General features: G+C 34.0%; 1 protein-coding gene across 3 annotated transcripts in view; it reads left to right on the forward strand.

The window, feature by feature from the left end:
* Window positions 1-19,256, forward strand: part of LOC121407146 (WD repeat-containing protein 89-like) — a 64,927-nt gene that overhangs the window by 23,044 nt on the left and 22,627 nt on the right. For all 3 annotated transcript variants that reach the window (XM_041598085.1, XM_041598087.1, XM_041598086.1), the window contains exons 4-6: window positions 13,052-13,136; window positions 14,013-14,062; window positions 17,167-17,269. In XM_041598085.1, the coding sequence (XP_041454019.1) occupies window positions 13,052-13,136; window positions 14,013-14,062; window positions 17,167-17,269 (238 nt within the window). The remainder of the gene's footprint in view (window positions 1-13,051; window positions 13,137-14,012; window positions 14,063-17,166; window positions 17,270-19,256) is intronic.

The raw sequence follows: 19,256 nt of genomic DNA on the forward strand, positions 1-19,256 counted from the left end.
CACTAAGCTTAGCAATTGATAATTGACCTGATATTAATGATTGATGACATTAATCATTATATCCAATCAGTTGCAAAAATCAAATGTACGATCAGTTGCAGCAAGGCATTACGTGTAAGCAGTCCCTGGTATACTTTTATGTTTAATGTATGAGATTCACTGTTGGAAAAGAAAACCTTCTCTGCCTCTGAATAATTCTATTTCAGATACTTTATTGCCAGTCAATTCACTTATGTATCACCAAGGTGGCAGCTGGAATAAAATATGTTAGCTGCCTGTATGCCCTGGATGGGGGTATACTGCATAAATGGTCCGTTTCGACCCATAATGAATAAATCACACATGTTGGTATATTATGTACATAGTCATCTAATGCATCCGCTCGTCTTCCTGAATCACTAACACTAAGTGCTTTTGCCCTTCATAACCAGTTAGATATTTTGTTCGAATTTCTGTTGCTTTTTGGTAAGGCATTGTAGCTTTTTAGCATCTGTTGTGATCAGTTGTAGGTTGAAAGAGTCATTTTCTTTAGTTGTAAATAATATTTGTTATGATTATTAAATCTATTGGAAGAAAACTTTTGGCAAAATTAAAGTGTGAGATGAAAAGAAATCCCCACAGAATGATTGTATTATTTTTTTCTACCTCATAGGCCTGGATACATGTAATTGATTCCTGACCAAATAAGAAGGTGGAGAGGGGGGAACATTCATAAAGTTCATATGACCTTGTCATTTTACAACATTGAGGATTAAAGCTGCTCTAAGTCAGAGTCTTTTTTCATGAATACCATACTATGAATTTTGAAAAACTTACTTGTAAGTTTTCATTAAAATTATGTAATCCTACTTTGAAAAGGCTAGATTGAAAAATAGTTTGTTCATTCTTTTCTTTTTAGCTTTGTTTGATTTTTTATTCAATTTTTATTTTCACCACAGCCTTTTAATTATATCTTTTGTATTTTTTCAGGCTCAAATTTTAGGTGCGCAGAGATAGAATTAGAACAAGGCATCATTTTATGAAATTATGAATCTCAACTTGTTGGAATAGTATTAAATCAGAGGTCAAATGGCATTGATCTTAAATTGTATTTTAATGTTATCTTGAGTAGATATGAACCTTTTTAGACCTTTCAGGACATTGACATGAAATATAATTGATCTTTCAATTAATTTTGTGATTGATTGCACATAGTAATGTATTCAATCCTAAAAATGACATGTGAGTTGAGACCTTGAAAATATATCTACAGTGTATATATTGTGTAAAACTATGAATTTCAAATTGTCAGACTAGCATTTTATCAGAGGTCAAAAGACATTCATTGTACTTACAATAGTATTATCCTAAAAAGATGTGTACTTTTCTATTGTGAACTTTGTTCAGAACACAAAATAAAATTTAGCAATTATTTTTTAATATAGATTGCATATAATGATCCTTACCAAAGTTTGTCAAACTGTGTAATACTGGCCTTGGTCTGACAATTATCTGTATTGTGTCAAGAAGTCATTGTGATGTAAGGGAACAAAAGAGATTCTCAAAGATGCATTTTGAAATTCTTTTCTCTAAACAGTGCATACCATGGATAATCTGAACTTAATTTATCTGTGCACTTATGGTAAAAAATTACCTATTGTTTCAAGTCAAATATGTATATGTTCATTCAAATTTATAGGGTATTGTGTCATGATGTGACGGAAAACTGAGCTATTGTAGAGGTTAGCACAATGACACTGACAGATTATAAGTAGTTTCATTATTCCTTCCTACTGATCAATATTTTGGTATCTTTTGGTTATATAAAGTATTAACATGTTGACCAGAATTGATTTTTTTAACTTATCATTGTTTATATAGTGTTAATAAAGTTGGATAGTTTATTTTGTACGATGATTTTCTTGCTCATGTATTTAGTTAGTTTCATTTATTTCATTTTATTTCCAGGCAAAAAATCAACAAGAATATGGACAAGAGGAAAAAATTACCACCGACTAGTGCCTGAGGATGACAAAAAGAAAAACTAGTTTCTGTCATGAAGCTCTCCTCACTAGTCGGGGTTTACAATTATACAAAAAGAAAATCAAAATGAAATGGCAATAAATTTTTAGATGCATAACTTATTAAAACAGACAATGAAGATGACACATTTTCTGAAACATCCTAGAACTGCTTTCTTAGGGATGTAACGACTATTTCATTACTACATATATTCCATCAGCATAAGTTGAGACAAATATTGGCACAAAATATGTATGAAATGCAGAGGGATTCATTTAATATTCCATTAGTATATCTGCATACTTCCTCATCTGTCAATAAACATAGATGCGGAAATTGATTTCTCTTCTTCAGTGAAGGCTTTTAGATGTGTCTTTTTAACATCCATCGACTGACATTTCAGTAAATGAAATTGCATTAAGAATATATGCTAGACTTGATGGAAAGTAAATTAAAATGACGGATAGGAATCGATGTTGTGGCATTTAAATGACGATAATTAGTTGTTTTGTAACACTAAAATCATGTTGCAAAATCTAAAGAGGGAATGGCTGCAATTTGGATGTGTTTTGTTTGTTTTTAGAATTAAGGGTTGGGGAGGGTTAGAGTTGACACGTGACCTTATAAGCTCTTAGATATCCAGCCTCTCTCCGGGAATTGCAAAATGGCAGAAACAGTCAGTTTGTTAAAATCCCCTTCCATGTCCTCAATCTAGATTGTTGTAATTTAAATGATGTTATTAGAGTTTTGGTAAAATAACATGTGAGTAAAGCCTCTTGAAATCCATTACGCTGCTAGCAGAGTTATGATGGTGAGTAAAGATGACTAATGTATTCATGCCTGTGGGGGTCATAGTGTCGCCGCATTGAAGATGTAAAGATGCAATTAGATATTTGAATGGCCATTAGGCCCAAAGACTGCATGCCGGCAATGTAGATTTTAGGGCTGTTGATTGCCATTAGTTATTCCTAGAGGGCACATAACGAAATGCGTTGACCTCATTGCATGAAGACTTGTATACTGCCACCATTAGATAATCTAATGATATCTCGTCTGTAATTTTACCATGATATTCCTTGTTCGTTATAATGTGAAGGTGTCCACTAAAAAGTAGATTAGAAAATTGATATACATTATGGTCATTATGAAGTTTGAATTCTTTAATAAACCTTATTGCCTGTAGAAGGTCTATAGCTGATTATTTTTTTCTCTGTGAACATCGCTATAGTGTATCATTATACCTTGTATCCTAATACTTGATTGGTTGAAAGAGAGTAAAATATGTGACCATTTTTCAAAGAGGTTGGAGAATTTTTCTGCCACTCAAAAGCAGCCAGTCAGTGTATTGGTACTTAACTGCTCTAAAGAGTAATGTTTTCCCCTTAGGAGAAATGAGAGAATTTTTATTGAGAGAAGACATTTTTTCATACAATATTTTAGAACATTGTTATAGGAGAATATATTTATTTTTATGAAAGAAGTAAAATTCTGTAAGAATAAGAAAATACAGGAGCTGTAAGCCTGTAATAGCTCTAAAATGGACCATAAAATTCAGAATTATATAACAATTACTTCAAAAGCACCTTTTCACCTTTACAAAGGCATCTTAATTTAATAAAGAGCCTCTGGAGTACTCTGCTTATTATAACTGTGCATAAGGTAGACATTATATTGATTGTTCTGTCACCCCATCGTTCTTCCATTAATAAATCAATTATCTATTTTCATTCTACCCCATTACTTGTCTGCATCAAAATATGGTATGAGCTGATGGTAAGGTGAAGGAAATGATAATAGATTTATAAATAGAGTAGCTGTTTTGTGTTATAGCTTTTTGGAAATATCAATTTAACTAGTGTACATTAATATTCAAAACAATTAACATCGGCATGAATTTTGATCTTGACATAAGTGATGAATTGGACTTAAAGATTAATATGAGTAGTTTTATTGAGAAATGTGAAGTGTCTTTGCGATCGAACACTACCTCAAAAAGTTAAACTCAACTTGATTTTCAACCAATAAAACAAGTGTAATAGGGACTTGCACTTTATTATCTAAGAAGATGCATTTAAACACAATATTTTCTACAAAATTCCCTTGAAGTAGTATCTTTTCCACTGACATACCTGGGAAATCTCCGGGGGGGGGCTAAAATTTCTAAAATTATAAAAAGAAGAGGTCAAATGTCATTTTCATTTGATTTTTTAATGAACCATCAAAAAAAAATCTGACAACATTAAAAAGGTCATCAAATTTCAGGGAGAGGGCAGATACATTAATTTCTATCCCATTGGAAAGCTTATTCAGCTTTCATGACAATTTTAGGTGGCATTAATTGCTATGAAAACTATTTTATATTTTTCATTTTTATACAAAGTTTGATAAATGATACAACATTTGACTTTATCTAGTGAACATATTCTTGAATATGATTATATTATAATACACCTTACAAATGGTACAAATGAATTGATGAATATAATAATACAAAATACAAGGCAGGTGAATCATTCAACAATAAAATCTTGTCAATTTGTTTTTAATTAAATTATAGGACCCCATCATTTAGAAGAAAATATTAAACTGAGATACAGTCCTAAAATACACTCCTTATAAAGGGTAATCATTAAGAAATTGAACAATACATTTCAGACTTCAGTTCTTTGGAAAAAGACAAATCTGTTTATCCAAACACATTATTCTGCCTCCTAATTGAAATACCTATACTAATAGGCCTTATCGATTGTGACAGAATGCCATCTGCCCTAAAACACTCTATGAAACCATGTTCACATTGCCTAAAATTAGATCTCAAACTATATGAGATGTAGACCACCTGTACTGAGTTTAAGTGCTGTGCGAATGCACTGCCTTTGTACTGTATGCACGCTGTGAAACAGTCATTAGCTTTCTCATTTATTGAGCGAAAATAACCACTTTCATGCTGGCCTCCGACTGTACACCCACTAATGCAGGATGTCATTTATAGTATTAACCGTCATATTAATAACTTTCTAATCAAAGTGTTGATCAAGTGAGATTTGCAACACACTGGATCCACCCTAAATGTAATCTGCAATTTGATTGTTAAAGTATACTGCATGTATTATAGAGAAAAATGTCATTAAAGCTCTGGGTATTTGTTTATTTGTATACTGCCTCAAGCCATTCATCTTAATTGAGTCTGTATCCAATTTCCTTGAAACAGTAATCATTACAGTTTGTTTCTCAGATTTGTGCATGAATCTTTGAAACTGTAGGAGGCTGTGAATGAAAAAACATTTTGTGTTTACATCCTATACTTCCAAATGAAAATTCTGAAATGCAGTAAGGTTTCAGCCTGAAACTTTCAGGTATTCCAGATAGTCATAAATCAACTGATTTGTTACAAAGCATAATGTAAAGGATGAATATTATGTTTCAGCATTTTTTTTTTGTCATGCTTGAATTTTAGTGCATTTAAGAGAAACCCCCTTACAGGTGACTACTCCACCCACTTTTTATAAACATTTCAAGATATGATTAACTTTTTTATTGTCAATGAAACCATTTCATGATTTCCTGAAGTAATAGGTGAAATCTTTCACTAATAATTGATTTTTTTCTTTTATTACCATGCTGTCAAAATGTATTTTGGCTTTTAGACTGTTTTTGTGTTGATAGTATTGTTGGCATTTTTTTGTTATACATTTGTACACCTTGCCAATAGCAGATGACATCCCATAATACTTTGTTCCATAGTCCTAGGTTTACTATTTCACTTCTTTGTTCCTATGTGATTATTATTGATCTATTTAGTTGACAAATATATCTCGTGAGACTTCAAATATCAAGCGCGTGATGGTGATGTTGCAGTGGAACCAAACACCAGTTTTCACCCCCTCTACGTGCCCTTCCACTCAGAGCAGGCATTTATTATGTAGCATCAATTGATAATGTATGTTGGATCAAGCCTCGGAACATAATCTGCTTTAGAGAAATGGGTCCTAAAGCATGGCATTTGATCATAGTGCTGATATTAATGATGGATTGCATTGATCATTATGTGCTTTGCTTGTACAAATCGAGTTTAGGATTGATTGTTTAGATTTGTGTCAAGGTGCCCTGTTCTTTCATCTAGGCAATTCGTGTATGACGTGATAAACCATGATTTGAGGAATCATTCAAATGGCATACAATGTTAAAGGTAAATGCTAGTTTTAGTAACGATATCAAAATGAGATCGTACAGAATCCAATGAAATGACCACCAAAGTGTCTGTTTGTATAAATAAAACGTATGTGCCAAAGGATTCTGGAAGAAATCGTGTAATTTGCTGAGAAATCAGCAAATAACCACAGGATTCTGGTAGAGCGTCGGGCCTGACATTCGAAGCAATAATTATACACTGTCCCACGCGCGCTTATCTGTGTTGGGGATCTTACGTCTGAACATTTTTCAGCGTAGATTTCAAGATTTCACAAAGTTCAGTTTATGTAACTGTACCAGATCTAGATCGTCGATGATATACTGACAATTAAGCCTTGTTTTACAGACTTTCTCATGAAATCAGTGTTTACTGCAACTACTGGAATTTATCTTTAAGGGTTTCTTTTTTGGATCTGATGTGATCCCCAGTCTTCAGAAAACTGTTTCAATGATTTGCTATGTATGCTTGTATATTACTGGTTGTTAGCAAGACTACTGGACTAATGACAAATCAAAACTAAAAGGTGCTTTGATTTTCATTCCTTGCTAGAATGGATAATCAACAAAGGAGAAGCAAAATCTGTCTGTAATACCTCTCCTCATTCAAAGGAATAGTTGGAGGTAATTTACATACAGATGAGAGATCTCAGAGATATGCCAAATAATGATCAATTCTTATGAGGTGCATTCAGACCCATTCATAGAACCAACTTACCTGGTATTTTTGCCAGTGTGAAAGGAAATTGCTCATCATCCTCAGAGAATATCCGTCAATTAGCAGATTCTATTATCCTATTATCATTCTCTCTCTCTATTTCTCTTCTCATTATGTCTCCCTGATTCTGTTTTATTTTTTATGGTGGAGCATCTTTGTAGTACCATTTATATGTTTAGCATCCAGTTCTCCAAGTAAAATATCCTCTGTGCTGTATTTCTACTTTCTTCCACTCTCTCTTTCCCCCTCCCTCTTCATCACCCCCCCCCCCCCCCGATCTCTTTCTTTCGCCCATTCTCTGTGTCTCTTGTTTTCCCCCTTCCTTTGACCATGGTCACGTTTTAGTGTTATTCACAATGAGCTTCCTCAGTCACACTTGTTCATATCTAGAGATGTTAATTCCCTATACCCCTAACCTTGCCTGTTTGCTCCTGTGAATCCAATACAAGCCTCTGACCGCTGAATAAATACAGAGGTGGGACATCTAACTGACATTTCATCATCACATGCTAAAGGTGTGCTTTGCCACCACACTCTAAAAATGGGTTTCCGCATTCACCCTTAGCTGCCCTGCTCCCACTGCATTAGAGCGTTCCCATTGGCTTTGTGCATTTTCGTATAGTTGTGTGCTTGAATTGCTTCTAATTCGAATTTATTTGATTCCAATAAAAACAATACAAAGTAGGAGACAGAGTAATGATATTTTATGTTTTTTTATTCAATGTCTATTCAATTTCTATAAAAGATGTAAGAAGAGAAAGTGGAATAAAGAAAAATAATATTAAAAAAAAAATCACCCTTGACCTGGTTGACTGGCACACAGATACAGGATATTTTCTAGGTTTTACTTTAATTTACTATTCATTTATTACAATTTTTGGGGTGGGGAACCACCCTTGAATTGCATTTTTGACATTTAAATTTCCTTCAACGTTTTTCCTTGAACATCTTACCAACTATAGACCTGTGGGTGTGTTCAAATAATTAATTCAACTGCTTCTATTTTCATATCTGCTGTCAGAGTCAATAGTGTGTTTTACATTGCCTCTAGTTTTCTCACTAAGTAATCACATTTGGTGCAAGTTCTTACCCCCTGAATGTGCCCTCTAAGCTTATCTCCCTACGGAAAGAAGCTAGGACTGTATGATTTATCATATGATTTCACAGGCTTCAAATATAATATTGGTATGGTAGCATCTACTATTTTTGGCAAGCGTAAAATTTGACAAGTTTTCAAAAATCGTAAGCTTCTAGACTAATAGATTGTGTTGTACAATGATGATTTTAGATGGACATGTGCAGTAAAAAAAAGGCCAATGCACTTTCTCCTTATGGCATCTACACAAAAATTGTATGATCTTTATCAAGACCTGTGATAGTGGCACATCATTAGTGATTTTTCTTTAATTCCCATTGGTCTATTACTTCCCATCCATCGTTGTAATAATTTAAATGAGACCTTGCACAAGTTGTTATTAGAAATATGCTCACAATTTTCAACTGGACTTAATTCAAGTCTTTTGCAAATATTAAACTGGAGGGGTTTTGCTAGAGACTTTGCAATCAATGGTATAATTTTGTTAATCTAAGTTTCATTATCCTCCAATTTTTCCACATTTTTAAGGGTAAAAATGTTTATTCAACAGTAGCTGATGGTTTTCTGCAAAAAAAAACAATTCCTTGAAGTAATATATTATTTTATAGGAAAAATATTGCATCCTTTTGGGACCTGGGACTTGTGGCTGAATTTAATACAATTTGCATTGAAAGTACTAAGCAAAATATATCATGTACTGAAATCATTTATAATGTGATTAATATTTCCAGTCAAATTATTATTGTTTTTTAGATAGGAAGAATGATAAATGCATTAGAGATAAGTGTTATTTTGGAAAAGAAAAACTGCTGCCCTGGTCCATCTTATAATTTTAAAACAGATTCAATCTTAAAGATGATCTTCATAATAATGGTATAGGAAATCCACCATACATCATGTTTCCTTAGTAGAAGAGCTTATATAGCTTTTTCTGATAATGTAAGTAATACTGATAAAGAAACTGTATCACTAGAATATAAAGCATATTATGTCTTGAGCAAGTAATTAGGCCCTGTCCAAAACTGTTTGGATGTGGGCATAACGTTTTTCGCATTCTATTTTATACTGATCACTGATGCATTATTCATCTCGTTCTTAGAAATCTTGATGAAGGAAAAGTGTTTGAAATAAGAGAAGTATGGAAGAGAGAGAGGAATGAGAGATTTTCAAAGCAGATGGGAAAGAGAGAGAGGGAGAGAGAGTGTAGGGACATGCATTTGATAAGACAGAGAAGCGAAGAGATACAGTCATACCAAAGAAATTAACAGCAAACCAATGGATGATATGCCATTCAAAATAACACATTAGCTTTAATCGGTCTGGAGCCGGTTCCATTGACGACTTATAGGATGGATGAAAAGAGTCAGGCTATCGAAAAGAGGCAGGAGAAATCGGAACCGTCACACGCCGAGTACTAGCAGTAGAATGTCATTACCCTAAGCTACGAAGGAAACAGAACACTAGCCAAAAAGAAGTAATGAAAAAGGAATCCACAGACATTGAAGAGGATGTGGTTGCTGGTGATGAATCTAAATTTCTCTTAGTCTGCATGATTATTTGTTTTCAGGAAAGTAACTCCAGTATTAGCTGTGATAAACACAGTGGTAAAAACCACATAGGATTTTTTTTTTAAGTAAGTTTTTACAACTGATTGGTTATCAAGGCACATGTATATAGAGCTTTCTTCCTGTTGAATCTTTGTCATCACTTCACCCTCAAAATACATGCACGTCAATATTGATTAAATATAATAACACTAAATTCTCATGTATGTTCAATGATGGATCCAGGATTTCATAATTGAGGGTGGGGTGGGGGGTCAGTCCTTTCTCTTTGGTCAACTTTCTGACAACAATGACAAATTTTTCATTGGCAAGATATAAATCTCATGGTGTCAATGAAAGCAAAAATGACAAGCAATAATGGTTTCACCTTATAAACGGTCAGCTATTCTCTCGAAGAATCATTTACAATGACAAGAAAAAGGAGAGGATATCTCGGAAAGATATTACATTTACAGAATATGGGGGGCACCCTGTATCAGTGTTTGTCTCTTTTATTCAATTTATACAACTAAAAGAGCTTTGGGCCATGAAGTAATATCAATGAGTATTTTACACACTTGATTTCAATTATGATACCATGTTTGGAATCTTCATTAACATTGATTTGAATATTATTACAGTTGGATACATCCTACGTACTGACTTTATGCTCTAACATTTGTAATGGTATTTCCCTATAATTGTTTCACTCATAGTCTGTTAAATTTTCATGTTTTCAAACTTTACAAAAAGTGTGTTAAGTGGAATACATTGATTTCCTTCATTTCCAACCATGTTAATGATCTTTTCAGAAATATTCAAGGGCACACTATCCCTATCATCACAATGGTTTCAGCTGTTTTTCATGATCATGGCAAATTTACAACATTAACCATGAAATTAGTTTTATAGAATAAGGATTTTTATTTCAAAATTAATGTTTGTATGTTAATAGAAAACTGAACTCAGTATTGAAACAGGTTGATAAATTGATAATGCATATTTATCCTAAATATAAATTTAGAGTAAAACAAAAAATGATAGCAAAAGCAAATTGGAAATATGACAACATATCATCACATGATACAAATGTTGTTTTTCCTGTTCAAAGTCGAAACTGACATTTAATATAAGCAATGGTTTATGGATTGATGGTGATGTGTGTAGTTTAACGTGAATGGCCGAACAAGGTGTCAAAGCATAACTATTCATGTATATAATGAGTGTTTGGAAGCTCTATAGGTACGGTCTGTATTATTCATAGAACCATGGAGTTAGATAGAACAGAGGGTGTTTTACCTTGTGTGAGTAGGTGGTTTCAAACTGCCTCGATCACAAGAATCCCCATTAAATAACTTTTTTAGGCTAAAAAATACCCATTAATTATTCCTGTGTTCACACCGCCCCGAAACATACCATTTCGGGGTAAGTTCCTGAAGTTACGAGCATGCGCTTTATGGTCTGATAAGCAGGCAAGGCACGAGATTCAAAATCACTAGCCCAGCAGCCACCGGCGGCTTCCGCGCCCAACGACACGCTGGGCTAAAAGTTCCCGTAAATTTCTTTCACATTGCCAAAATACCTGCGACCTTGGAAAAATCCCGCGAAAGTTCTCGTAATTTCGCCAAGTACCTACTATTTAGCGGGTATTTTCTTTGGGGGAAATTACGAGTAGTTTGCTTTCACATTACCAAAATACCTGGTATTTTCTGATTGGGGTAAATTTCCCGATCAGAGAATACCTGGAATCATGATGCCTTGGTAACACGATCAGTTTTCATCAAATTCTCATGAAATTTGGCATACAGATGTGGGCGGCACTATTTTTGTGTATGCCTCACAAATCATGTTGCCATGGTAACATCATTTTTGGGGGAAAATTAGGAAAAAAAAATCTTCTGGTTAAAACTACTTCATCAGTTATAATCAATTCTCATGAAATTTGGTTCATGCATTGGTCTTAAGGTAAAGATGTGCATGACATGTGCTTGCCATGTGTTGGAAATCATGTTGCCATGGTAACAACATTAATTGGCAAATAATTTGCTGAAACCTTGTGGTTTGAACTAGGCACACATATAGGTCTTGAGTTAAGTACAAGACACATTTTTAATTTTTGTGAGAAATTTTGTTGCCATGGTAACCATATATTATGACCAATATCCCTAGAAAATTCCTCGTGGATCAAAATACTCCAGTTTTCGGCCTATGTTCATGATAGTTGACACCAGCAATTGTCTCTGAATAAACATGCAACCCCTTTCTGATTGTGTTCCAAATTTTGTTGCCATGGTAACAGCATGTTATTGCCCTAAAACCCTGGAAAACTACTTCCCCATTTTTTTTTTACTAAAGCTCTTTTAATTTGGCACAAACAATCTTCTTGGGTAAGGACATGCAAGATTCACTGTAAAAGTATGTTGGAAAATGGGTTGCCATGGTAATTACATACATGTAGGGCAGGGGTATTAAATACCTTCAGTGATATTTCCAGTTGTTATTATCTGGGGTATTATTAGGAAACCTGTTTTAATGTAGATGAAGTACACAATTTTTATTGTTAACTTAAGCAAAATTTGCTGACATTTTTGTTAACCTTTCAATCATAGTTTAAATGCATGCCGGAAATAATAAAGTTTACCAACAGTATTACATCTGAGTCAGGCGGAAAGATGTCTACGCATTGATGACCAAAAAAAATGATATCATTATTAACAACCCTATCATTTTCAAAGCAATTTCAAAATTAGGGCAATGTTCAAGTAATATTGATTTGATTGAAAGCTTTATCATCATTCATTAGATGATAATGTACAGACATATTTAATGAAGGCTTCTCGATTGTGTATTTGCAGTGATCATGGAAATGTATTTTGAGAATTGATAGAGACAGACCTACATTATTTGCACTCGGCTGGTGCCATTGTAATTTACCTCCCAGACACCAGAACAAACACTATACACTGCTTAGGTAATGATAGAAAATAAATCCCCTAACATTTGCTTGCCAGTATAAACAATTATTCAACAGTTGATCTATCTCTCTCTTTCTGTCTTTCAATATGTATTATCTTGTTGATATCATTGCCAATTTCATGCTCATAATTACTCACTTCCATTTTGAAGATGGTGATGTAAATGTATTGCCTGGTGACAGATATTCTTCATTTTATAAAAAGAAGGGAAGATTATTGGGAGAAATTAGTAATGTAAGTCCTATCCATCTTCTATAAGTTTTCTCTTAAAAAAATTACCTTCCCATAAATGACACAATTCATTGTTTTCTCAGTAATTTGTAAAAATGAAGAAAGCTTATATGCTTCTTTTTACAACTCTTTCTCAGTTCCAAACAAGCAGATTTCACACAGTGAAACTGAAGACTTTTTATGTGTGCAAGGAAGGTAGACTTTTCCTATCAATTATTTTTTAATGAAAATGATTTTTCTTTGTCTTTACCTACTTTGAATGTGACTGAGTTTTCCAATTTTTTGTGTTTGATTTCAGGTCACAGTGGACCTGTTTCAGGTGTAAGCTTTGCACATAGAAACCCATTCACAGTATTCTCATCATCAAGAGATGGTACTGTCAGGTAAGCATTCCCTAGGCCCTCTTTCCATCTTTCCCTCTCCATCCTCCGATGCGACTCTTTATCTTTTCTGTTTTTTCTTCTTATTTGTGTTCTTCTTCTTTTTCTCATTTTATTGATTTATACATCCCCCCCCCCTCCTCCTCCTCCTTCTTCTTCTTCTTTGTCTTCTTCTTCTTCTCCTCCTTCTCCTCCTCCTCCTTCTCCTTACCCTTCTACTTCATTTTTTTCAAGTATTTACTTTTCAACCTCCCTTCCACTCACTTTCATCTGTAATTCTTGATTATGAATGAGAAAACTTCCTCCCCTCAGAATCAAATAATTCACTCATGTTGCATTTAATGCAGAAGCAAACAACCTTTGATTTCTAGACAGATAAATCATGACTTTGTATTCATGACATGTACAAACTGAGATTGTTGGATTTATTAATTGATTTAGAATCTTCAACATCTCAATAGCTTTGTTGTTTTGCTGGCTTACAACCAAACTGCATTCAATTCAAGTTTCCTAATTTCTTATGTAAAATCGGATTCTGTGGCAATTATGAAATATTTGATTTGATTTTTTTCCTTCAGAATTCTGTACATAATAAAATTCATATTGTGATATTGACATAATTAAAAACCACTGTGATTGAAAAGATTCTCAAAAGTGATTATATTGCACATTCAAATAACGAATTATATTTCATGAATTATGAATATAATTGAACTGAACTCATTTATCTTTGAAAATGGAAAACTACACAAAATGTAATTTTTCAATTTTCATACACTGGGTCTCAATCTGTTACAAGAATTCTCAAGAAATTTATTGTCCCTGATGCTACTTCCTCATCACGGTTTGTGGTAATATCCTCTTTTTTTTTAATTTTAGATGTTGGGACACGCGGATGAAAAGAAACAAAGCTCCCCAAGTCTTCACAGGTAAGTCCAATGTTACTGCCAGGGCCTGATTACTGCTAAAAACTACACTCTCAAAAGTTTTTTATTTAACCTATATGTTGGTTACAAAAATTAACTTATCAGCTCTTGGTTAAAACAAAATAACATGCAAATTGATTTGAGATTTTTATTCTTCCGCAGATGAAGTCCGGAGGGGGCATTAAGCATTGCCTCCATCCGTCCCCCCACTTGTTTTCCGCGAAATAACTCGAAAAATGTTTAATGGATTTTTAAAGATTTTGTTGTGTAAGTAGATGACACAAAAATACAGGCTATGTTCGAATTTGGATTCCGCAGGTCAGAAGTCACAGCTCATTGAATATCCAAGTTGGTTTCTGCGTAATAACTCGAAAAATATTTAATGGATTAAAAAAATGTTGGTGTGTAAGTAGATGACACCAAAATACAGGCTAAGTTCGAATTCTGAGTTTTTCAGTCAAAGGTCACAGCTCATTGAATATGCGAGTTGGTTCCGGCAAAAACTCAAAAAAATATTTAATGGATTAAAAAAATTTGGTGTGTAGGTAGATGACACCAAAATGCAGGGTAAGTTCATATTTTAACCAAATTTCAGTTTTTAATTAAGACAGGAATCAATGGTTTTTAAGGGCTAATTTTGGGGGCATTGTTTAAAGATATTAAATGGGGAGGGGGTGTTTAAATTGTAGGGGCTCCTCTTCAATGCATATTGCACAAATGTATAAATAAGTAAGGCAAGCAGTGACTTGAAATAGCAGGTGGATAGAGAGTCTAAAGCAAAGCAGTTATTCTTAAAATAAATCAATTTTATTGAAAATCATGGAACCACTTGAGGGGGATTTCAACAGAAATAGTCATGAGAGTCTAAGAATAAGATTTTAATGATTCTAGGGGGGCAATACAGCTTGCGCTTAGGGCAAATATATCTAATGCCCTAGTTTATGCCTCATTCTGTGCTGAATGCATTTTTCTACTTGGAGTTGGGTGTAGCAGCCTGTCTACTTTGGTTTCACACACTTATGACTAAGCATGGAATCAGCACTTTAACTATATGAAATTTGAATCTATTTTGTGCTTTATTTTTCAATCTACAAAGAGTAATAAAATGATTGAAGTAATCTTGAGATAGAGATAGATGTTGTATATATCAAGGAGAAGTGGGGAAAACCAGTTGTTCTGTGATAAACATCAATTTTATTAGTATCATCCTCAAACCACTATATTATGAGTAAGTGGTGGCATTGGCTGTGATTAGATCAAATTAGTTAATATTCTAGAATTTATTCAGAATTTATTTAGTATTGTTGAGCAGATACTAGTTGCATCAAATGGCTATTATGAATAGGTCGGGTTACACAGCAGTTATTAAATTTGATCATTTTGATTTTAAACCAGCATCACCACATACTTCTTCTGGAGTGTTCTCTCAGACATTCCTAATCAGACTGAAATTGATGAAACTTACAAGGTTTACCTCATTTAGTGTCATTTCCTCTCTTTTCTTCTCTTGATATATTTTTGTACCTATTTTCTCCTGCCGTATTTGAAATTTTTTCACAGAACAGTTTAATGCACCGATTAATGTTTGCATTGCTCTATGAGGAGAACACCTATGGCTTAAAAATAGCAAATCTTTCATCTTGGGGATCGATCTTCCCAGAGAAGTGAAATGTTAGAAATAATCTTGAATTCCAAGTCAGGATACCTGACCCTGTGATAGGTATAATTCTTCCACAGGACCCCTGGATATTATTTGTATGTCATGAAAACAGTTCAATCTAATCATATTTATAGTCCAAGCATGTGAAAGGTGTTGGGAATTGGATATCCGTGCCTAAATACACTAGGCAATCTTAGCCAATTTGAGTAAGAAAAATAGACTAAAAGGATTCCATGCAGGTGTGAGTCTAGGGTTTCAGACCCTTTTCGTCACAATCGCTTGCTGATATCTAGTTTCTACTGTCACATATCTTGCCATGATTAAAACTGCCATCTTAGTCTTGGAGTAATCGTGTTGATCATGTCAGATTTAATCAGCTCTTGAGGTCAATTTTGGCTACAAATTGTACATGTAGTTTATTGTTGATAAAATGGCAAATTTCATGGATCCCACAACTGTGGAGACGAGGTATTAGCCAGAGTTTAATGTACTATTATGGTCAAATTATTTGTAGCACATGATTAGGTTTTCTCTAGAAAATTTACAAGCAACTAAGTGATATTACTTGCGACTGATATCATTGTTGAATGAAATACATCTGACATTTATGAAGTCCCATTAACAAAGAGGGTGCTGGTGTCTCTCAACACTGCATGGTCTTATTGTTTACACCATAGTTTTAACAGTACAGTGCTTGGCAGGAGCAGTTTGTTTCTGTTGAACCAACCCATCTTGGAACTCAACCATACACTCCTTAATGTTTTAAATATTTTTGAATTGTGTTGAACCATTCTTGTCTGCACAAAAAAATAGTGTGATTTGAATTGTGATCGAGGCATGTTCATACATGTACATGGATGTTGATAAAAGGAAGCACAGGGAGATATTGGAGTTCACTGAACGTTCAAACTATGCATGACCAAACACTTGACTGTACAAACATGACAGGTCTACTTTAAGAACTTGTTCATTACTGCAGGTAGCCGGCATGCTTACGCAACCTTTGACAGGATTAGCTAAGTCTGTCACACCAGCGAAACCTACTCCAAAATGATAAAAGCTATTACATTATGTCCTATGACAGACCGTCGATCGGTTTCATTTGTGTGAGTGTGATATGAAAAAGAAGTAATTTGAAAACCACACTTTCCGTCCTTGTGAATAATTTTTAACCAAATTTGTAAATGTCACAGGGGTGAAATTCTTTGATGCAAACCCATACCTTCCTTATAATGCAAAGAAATTGTATAATTTTTTATGGAATATTTGGATAATTTAGGATTTTTCACTCATTCATTGTATTCACCAGTTATATATTTTCGCATGCACCATTGGAGACTTAGGCGATATACCCAAATTTCACCCCCAAAAATAAATGGAAAATAAAACCATCATGAAAATATCAGCTTACACAGTGCTTATCAGATGTTCTGATCTCTTTATGCAGGTTACGAGGGAAATTCTTTCACAAGCTTTGACATCAACTCCACCGATGACATTTTAAGTGCTGGTACGGAAGCAGTAGATAATGATGCATACCTCATGTTTTGGTAAGTCCCCAATGCTTCTCCGCCATTTCCAGCAATGATGATAAGATCTCATATAAGAGCGCAAGCAATCACCAATATCATGGTCTTCATTAGCCCAAAGCTTTCTGTACATACTGTCATTATTGCGAATGTAAGTAGCAGAGTATGCAGTTCATCATTGCAATTTGTGTTGCAAAAGAACATTAAAATAGGCATCAAAAGAAAGTATTTGATTTTTATTGCAATTTGAGGCTGCAGAAGAAATTTTTGCAAAAGGAAGTGATGAAATACCATTCATGATTGCAATATATGAATATATGAGGATGAAACTTTTGATTGCCTGCATGATTGTAAAAGATACAGTTTAAGGTGCATTGAAATAAATGATTGCGTTATTTTTATTGCACTTCTTTATTGCTTTTATTTTGGGGATCAATCTTCCCAGCAACAACAGGATGCATCCTTATAATTACTTTATGTAAATTACAATTTATGATGGTAACTTATGATTGCAGAAGATGCATTGAAACACAGGATATTGACATGTGATGCAATTCATAATTGCATTTCATTATAACTTAACCATTCAAAGGAAAGTGAGAATCAGTGTAAAAGATCCATATCTACTGTAGATTATGGGAGTGAAACACAACACTTGACGATTGCAAGTTACGCGGCCAATAAATGACTGCAAGTTATGATTGCTTCAACAAAACCCTACACAATTCCATACATCATTTGTTACTTTGGATCATGTGAGTGCCATCGCAAATCTCAATGATTGCCATTTTAGAGGTCAGTAAATGTTTGCAATTTATGTTGGCTACATTGTTTATAAGGGAGTGAAAATTCTACAGAGTTCAATAGATCCATGTCTACTGTAGATCATGGAAGTGTGTATTCAATACACGATGATTGCAATTTGTGAGTTCAATGAATGATTCCTTGTAATGATCACATTTTATGATCTCTTCAATTATAGGAAATCAAATATCTTGCATGTAGGTTAATAGATCCATATCTACTGTAGATCATGGAAGTACGAATTCAATACATGATGTTTGCCATTTTTCAGTTCAATAATGGTCTAAATTTGTGATTGCTTCATCAAAATAGAGGAATTTGAAAATCCTGCATGCAGTTTGATAATTGGTGTTATGATAAATTCCTTATATGAGGGCTCAAAAGTTGATTGAGACATTGAGGATCATAGGATTTCTCTTTGCATTTCAGAATAGTGGCAAAAGTCTTTCTCATTTTTTTTCCTTTTGTGGGAGTTGGGGCATTATTTAATGAATATTGTTATAGCAGATATGAACCAGTGGTCTTTATAGCACCACTTTAAGTCCTGAACTACAAAAACTGGCCAGGTTTCTCTCCCATAATGCAACATTCTTAGCAGTGTACATGTAGTATTGTAATATGGGCCCACTCAATAGCTAACATGCTAATTATACTAAATATATTTTATACCGCCGTAATTATATTCACAATGTAGCAAAAGAGGATCTTTGCTCTCAAAATCTTTTATTTTCTCTATGCAAACAACATGATAGTCAAATTTATTAAATCCGTTATTTATGTTTTATCTCTCAAGGTATATTTTAGTACCCTTTTTACACAGGAATTTCTTAACCCCGGACTATCGCTAACCCGGTACTATCCTTAACCCCGTACTATTTTTTTTCCTTTTCACACATGCCAAATTGTTATTGCTAACCCCGGATAAGGAATGCTTGCTTTTTACACACGGAACTCGCTAACCCCGGACTAGTGGTTTTTGTCGATCATTCGTAGTACAAGTACTTCACTCGTACATTTTTACACGCTAAAATGTCCTTAACCCCGTACTATAGGTGGGGCTAAATTGCTATTTAGCCCCACCTATAGTACGGGGTTAAGCTTAGCCCACTTTGTTTTACACTAGCGATCTTAACCCGTACTATCGCTCTTAACACCGCAATTGCTGGGATAACCCTGCTTTTTTGCAGGGCCAAATAATCCCGTA

Source organism: Lytechinus variegatus, chromosome 2, assembly GCF_018143015.1.
Source record: "Lytechinus variegatus isolate NC3 chromosome 2, Lvar_3.0, whole genome shotgun sequence".
NCBI lineage: Eukaryota > Metazoa > Echinodermata > Echinoidea > Temnopleuroida > Toxopneustidae > Lytechinus > Lytechinus variegatus.